This window comes from Myotis lucifugus, unplaced genomic scaffold (assembly GCF_000147115.1).
Source record: "Myotis lucifugus unplaced genomic scaffold, Myoluc2.0 scaffold_921, whole genome shotgun sequence".
In the NCBI taxonomy this organism is placed as follows: Eukaryota; Metazoa; Chordata; class Mammalia; order Chiroptera; family Vespertilionidae; genus Myotis; species Myotis lucifugus.
Window position 1 is genome coordinate 43,184 of NW_005871969.1, and position 6,475 is coordinate 49,658.

The 6,475-nt window shown below is 50.2% G+C and overlaps 1 protein-coding gene across 1 annotated transcript in view; it reads right to left on the reverse strand.

Moving 5' to 3' along the window:
* LOC102419585 (complement C3-like) overlaps nucleotides 1-6,165 on the reverse strand; it is a gene marked incomplete at its 3' end in the record, with an annotated part of 48,946 nt that extends 42,781 nt beyond the window's left edge. The window contains exons 1-7 of the mRNA XM_006106825.3: nucleotides 6,042-6,165; nucleotides 5,120-5,312; nucleotides 4,177-4,336; nucleotides 4,010-4,080; nucleotides 2,196-2,290; nucleotides 2,009-2,091; nucleotides 1,820-1,910 (exon numbers count right to left, since the gene is read on the reverse strand). Of these exons, the coding sequence (XP_006106887.2) occupies nucleotides 1,820-1,910; nucleotides 2,009-2,091; nucleotides 2,196-2,290; nucleotides 4,010-4,080; nucleotides 4,177-4,336; nucleotides 5,120-5,312; nucleotides 6,042-6,112 (764 nt within the window). The remainder of the gene's footprint in view (nucleotides 1-1,819; nucleotides 1,911-2,008; nucleotides 2,092-2,195; nucleotides 2,291-4,009; nucleotides 4,081-4,176; nucleotides 4,337-5,119; nucleotides 5,313-6,041) is intronic.
* Nucleotides 6,166-6,475: the final 310 nt, after the last annotated feature.

Genomic DNA, 6,475 nt, shown 5'->3' on the forward strand with positions numbered 1-6,475 from the left:
AATTCATCTGGAATAAAAAATGACCCCGAATAGCTGCAGCGATCCTGAGAAAGAACAAAGTAGGTGGGATCTCAATACCAGATATCAAGCTGTATTACAAAGCCACTGTTCTCAAAACTGCCTGGTACTGGCACAAGAACAGACATATAGATCAATGGAATAGAATAGAGAGCCCAGAAATCGGCCCGAACCAATATGCTCAATTAATATTTGACAAAGGAGGCAAGAACATACAATGGAGCCAAGATAGTCTCTTCAATAAATGGTGTTGGGAAAATTGGACAGATACATGCAAGAAAATGAAACTAGACCACCAACTTACAACATACACAAGAATAAACTCAAAATGGATAAAGGACTTAAATGTACGACAGGAAACCATAAAAATTCTAGAAGAATCCAAAGGCAACAAAATCTCATACATATGCAGAAGCAATTTCTTCACTGATACAGCTCCTAGGGCACTTGAAACTAAAGAGAAAATGAACAAATGGGACTACATCAAAACAAAAAGCTTCTGCACAGCAAAAGAAACCATCAACAAAACAACAAGAAAGCCCACTGCGTGGGAAAACATATTTGCCAACGTCATATCTGATAAGGGCCTAATCTCCAAAATTTATAGGGAACTCATACAACTTAACAACAAGAAGATAAACAATCCAATCAAAAAATGGGCAAAGGATCTAAATAGACACCTTTCAAAAGAGGACATTCAGAAAGCCAAGAGACATATGAAAACATGCTCAAAGTCACTAATCATCCGAGAGATGCAAATCAAAACAACAATGAGGTACCATCTCACACCTGTCAGAATGGCTATCATCAACAAATCAACAAACGACAAGTGCTGGAGAGGATGTGGAGAAAAAGGAACACGTGTGCACTGCTGGTGGGAATGCAGACTGGTGCAGCCACTATGGAAGACAGTATGGAGTTTCCTCAAAAAGTTAAAAGTGGAACTCCCATTTGACCCTGTGATCCCACTTCTAGGAATATATCCCAAGAAACCAGAAATACCAATCAGAAAGGATATGTGCACCCCTATGTTCATAGCAGCACAATTCACCATAGCTAAGATCTGGAAACAGCCTAAGTGCCCATCAGTAGATGAATGGATTAGACAACTGTGGTACATCTACACGATGGAATACTATGCTGCTGTAAAAAAGAAGGAACTCTTACCATTTGCAACGGCATGGATGGAACTGGAGAGCATTATGCTAAGTGAAATAAGCCAGGCAATGAAGGAAAAATACCACATGATCTCACTCATTCATGGATAATAGAGACCATTATAAACTTATGAACAATAATAGATACAGAGGCAGAGCTGCCTCAAACTGATTGTCAAACTGCAGCGGGAAGGCCAGGGCGGGTTGGGGGGCAGGAGGGAGGCGGGTAAGAGATCAACCGAAGGACTTGTATGCATGCATATAAGCATAACTAATGGACATAAGACACTGGGGGTAGGGGAGGCCAGGGGATTGTCAAGGGCGGGGGTGGGGTGGGGGTGGGGAAGGACACATATGTAATACCCTTTGTAATACTTTAAGCAATAAAAAAAAAGAACCTGTGTAGAGAGGAGAGTGTCAGATTCTCCCCTCCTGAAGAGCTGAGTCGTAATGTAGGGTAAAGTCACACTGGCATGGAGAGGACCCAGTATCACCAACCCCTCACCTCACCCTCACCAGGCCCTCACTTCACCCCTCATATGGTCTTTCACCTGACCCCTCACCTGGAACCTCACTTGGTCTCTCACCTGGCCCCTCACCTGACCATCACCTGACCCTCACCTGTCCCTCCCCTGGTCCCTCACCTGGCTGTGATGGTGACCTCCAGGCCCTTAGGGTCATCAATGTAGTAGAATTTCTCTGCAGGCTCCACTTGGACCTCAAAACTAGGCAGCACTGGGGGCGGGGGTGGCAGGGAGAGAGACAGCACTGTGAGGGGCCAGCACTGAGCCCAGCATTATGGGGCCCACACCCTGGCTCCCTCCTTCTCTTACCATATTCCTTCACCTCAAACTCAGCCGAGAAGACCTGCTGTGGCGAATCTTCATAGTGGGCTTTTATCTTCCACTGCCCCATGCTGTGGGGAAGGCAGGTGAGTGATCTGGTCAGACCTGGCAGCCCCCCCACTCCTTCTCCTGGGATAGGGGAGCCCCAAACCCACTCCTGGAGGGCCTGACGTACTTGACCAGCTCCGGGATATTCCAAGACAAGGACAAGATGCCAATGTGGTTTTGAGAAGAGAGGAAGTCCCGCTTGATGGGAATGCCTTCGGGCGTCTGTAGATAGACAGGGAGGGGTATGGTTCTTCAGAGCAGGCTTAGCCCCTTGGCCCTCCTCTCCCGCTCTGTGTCTGGACACTCTTTGTCATGTCTACAGCAGCAGCGGCTAAGAACGTGGACCTGAGTTGGTCAGCCTGGGTTCAAATCCCACTGTGCCACCTACAAGCTGTGTGACCTTGGGCAAGTTTCTTAACTTCTCTGTGCTCAATGCGCACATCTAAAAACAGGAGATAAATACAGCCCCTCTGGCTTGGGACATCGTTCATGTGAGCAGGAGCTCGTTATTATGCGTGTCCCCCTGAATGTTAAGAATCACTAGAATGTATTACTTAATTTTGGGCTGAGCATTTGTTTTGTGCTAAGCCATACATAATTGCTCTGTTCAACCTTTTATCCTCCAAGAATAACAATCTGGTGTACACTTATCATTTCATTTCTTGTCAACAATTAAACATTGGGAGACACCACATAGAAATATGGTTCTCTGGCTTCTCTTGGAAACCAGGGTAACTGGATAGTGCTCTCCTATTGGCACAGGTGACATTTCGCTTCTTCCTTTCTCCCTCCCTGACTCCTTTCTCCCATCACCTTATATTAAGCCCCGCCATATGCCAAGCACTTTGTTGAATTCAGGAATAAAACCCTGAACAAACAGATAAAAACTCCTTCCTGTAGGGAATTGAGTTTCCACAGAGGTAGGTGGAGGGGGCAATTATCCTATATAATAAAGGCTAATATGCAAATTGTCTCCTTGGGAGTTCGACCGCTAGTGATGACGTGTGCTGACCACCAGGGGGCAGCATGAAACGAAGAAACACCCTGGCTGGCAGCCGAGGGACGGTAGGCCCCTGATTGGCCCTGATCACCAGCTAGGCCTATGGACCCTACCCGTGCACGAATTTAACTAGGCCTCTAGTTAAATGAATAAATCCAGTTTACAGGATGCCAAAAGGATGGCAGGAAGGGAGAGTGGAGTGCATGTGTGGATGGGAGGGGGTTGCAAATTTACAGGAGCTCAGAAAGGCCTCACTGTAAAATTGGGGCATTGGCGACATCTGAGCAAAGTCTTGAAGGAGATAAAGGGCCAGTAGTGTGCATATTTGGAGGAAGATTGTTTTCTGGGCCGAAAAAACAACCAGTGCAAAGGCCCTGGACAGAACGCTGATTCGTGTGTCCGAGGGACAGAGAGGAGGCCTGTGTGGCTGGAGCAGAGTGAGTGAGGGAAAGAGAGGGAGGAGATGAGGGGGGGGAAGGGGACAGGGGAGGCCACTCAGGGCCTTGTAGGTCACCGGGAGGACTTGAGCTTTTATCTGGAGGGAGGGAGGAGTCCTGGAGCGCTGTGAGCAGAGGAGGGGCTGGACCTGACTCAGGTGCTCACAGGCGCCTCCTGGCTCAGTAGTTGGAACAGACTCCTACTCAGCATTATGTAACTACTCCAATCTTCAGATGAGAACACTTAGGCTCAGGAATGTGAGTGACCTGGCCAGAGTCACAGGGACCAGGGGTTTATCTGGAGGTGGAATTCACAGGTGCAAGCATTGCCCCATGCTGGCTCCCTCAGTCCCTGCCCATCTTTAGGCCTCCATGTTTGTGCCTCTCTATATGGTTCTTTGCTTTAAGGTCTTTCCTAGCATCTCTTTCTCTTTCTCAAACTCTCTCTTGGTCTCTCCTTGAGTTTCTGCCCCAAGTGTGTCTGGGGGCCTGGCTGCCTGGTACCTCAATGCTGACGATAACCTTCTGGTTTGCAGGCAGCAGCTTGTGGTCCACAGTGAAGATCCGATAGAGGACTGGGAGGAGGCAGGAGAGAAAGGGACAACTCAGTGAGGCCCTGCCCCTCCCAATGACCTAGCCCCAGCCCTCTGAGCCACCCAGCAGCCCCTTACCTGTGGAGCCTGGGGTGTAGATGGTCTTGTCTGTCTGGATAAAGAGATACCCGCTCTGAAGGCTGACTAGCACCACCTTCTCCACTGAAACTTTCCCAAAGACCGCCTGGACAGTCACAAACTTGTTCTTCTGTGATTTTAATTCCTTGCTGGCTGGGATCTAGGCATGGATGGGGGAGGGCATGAGAGGGGACTGGTCCAGGGCCCCTTGCCCACCGTCCAACCTCTGGGCCTTCGGCTGGGTCCACATCTGCCCCTCCTCACAACAGAGTCAGCCCATCACTCCTGCCTGGTCTCTCTGGTTTGCCCGGATTTGGGGGGAAGAGGGTACTTAGAGAGGGGGCAAAAGCAAGAGACAGGCTAGGGGTCAGAGAGAGGAATAGAAAGGGGATCAGAGTGGGGGCTCAGAGGATGGAAGGCTCAGTAGTGGAAGGGGACCCAGAAAGGGGAGGAGATTCAGAGAGGAGAGGGGCTTGATGGAAGAGAGGGCTTGGAGGGGAAAGGGCTCCAAAAGGAGGGGTATAGAGATTGTTGGCTTGGAAGGGAAGGGGATCAGAGTGAGGGAGGAGCTCAGAGGGGGCGGGGCCAATGAAAGGAAGGGCCCAAATGGGGAGGAGAATGAAAGAGGGGAAGGGCTGCCCTGGCTGGTGTTGCTCAGTTGGTTGGAGCTTGGACCTGTGCACCAAAAGGTCACCAGGTTTAGCTCCTAATCAGAGAGCATACCCGATTTCAGGTTTGATTCCTCAGCCAGGGTGTGTACTGGGGGCAACTGATCATGTTTCTATCCACATCGATGTTTCTCTCTCTCTCTCTCCCTCTCTTTTTTCTCCTTTCCTCTCAGAAAGGGCAGAGGAAGGGGCAGGGCTCATAGGTGAGGCTCTGGAATGGGGAGAAGACCTATAGGGGGCCGGGCACCCATGGGGCGACTCCAATGTGCACCCACCTTGATGGTGACGGTGCTCAGGTAGCCATTGGCGCTGTTCAGAATGGTGTCCTCGCTGGACAGCACCTGCTTCTTGGCTGGGAAGTCGTGTACTGTAACCTTGACAGGAATGTTACCTGTCCCACCGTGGGCCTCCAGCACCACCGTCTCCTCATTCTCCAGCCGCAGGATGTTGGGGGTGATTATGGAGAACCTGTGGGAGGAGTGCAAGGGGTCATCCCAGGGACCCAACATTCCAGCCCACACGGAGGTGTTCACAGTCCCTCGTCCTGCAGGTCCCATCAACCCCTGAACCTCAAAATAAGAGCCAGCAAGTCCCCCAATTATATAGGTTTACAAACCTACAATTGGGGAACCACATACATATCCTGAAACCCTGATCCCTAAATCTTTAAACACCCTAAGTCTCTAAACACCCAGACCCTCAGGCACCCCAACTATACATACCCAAACTCACATATACCAAATCTTTGAACCCAAAATCCTTGAACACCCCAAGCCTCTACCTAAACCTTTATCACCCAGGCCTATAAACACAACTAAATCCACCCCACCCCCAGCTGACATAACCCCATGCCACAGCTCTACACACATTGAACCCATAAATCCGGAAACTGCAAACTCCCAAATCATGTAAAGTCAAACCACCACATCCACAGAATCCCCAAACACCACCTGCACTCTAAACCTACAGACCCCCAGCTTCATAAACATCCACACCCCTCTACACAATGCCTGAATTTCACAAACACCCAACCCACAGACTCTCAAAGTCACAGGCAGCCCCATCTATTAGCATTCCACCCCACTAACTCCTCCTCCACAGGCATTATGCACTCTGAATTCTACAAGGACCTGAACCCACAAATGACCACTCCACCTCAGAAGTTGCCTTGCTTGGGGTAGGGTCATGACTACTCACATGGGGTCCCCCAGGGCCAGGGGGAGACAGCTCAGTAGCAGCAGGAGGCTGGGACCTGAGGCAGGTCCCATGGTACAGGGACAGTGGAGGGACAGAGGGACAGAGGGACAGAGGGACTGAGGGTCCGAGGGAGAGGACAGGGAGGACTGAGCAGAGGCTGATGGAGGCCTCCATTTATCTGGCTCCAGCCTTTCTCCTACTCAGCCCATCCCTGTACTCCCCATGGCCTCTCCTCTCCCTGGGCTGCACCAGATTTCTCAATAACGTTTCCTAAGTATTTTCATTCCCTTGGCCAGCAAATCCTGGGTAAATAACCTAAGGGCATGCCCTCCTCCAACAGGAGCACAAGTGCCTCCTGCCCTGGGCTTCCTCGGAGGCAAGGCCAGTGAGTGAACAGGGACCTTTTCCTGTTACACCCACATGGTAGTGGAGTT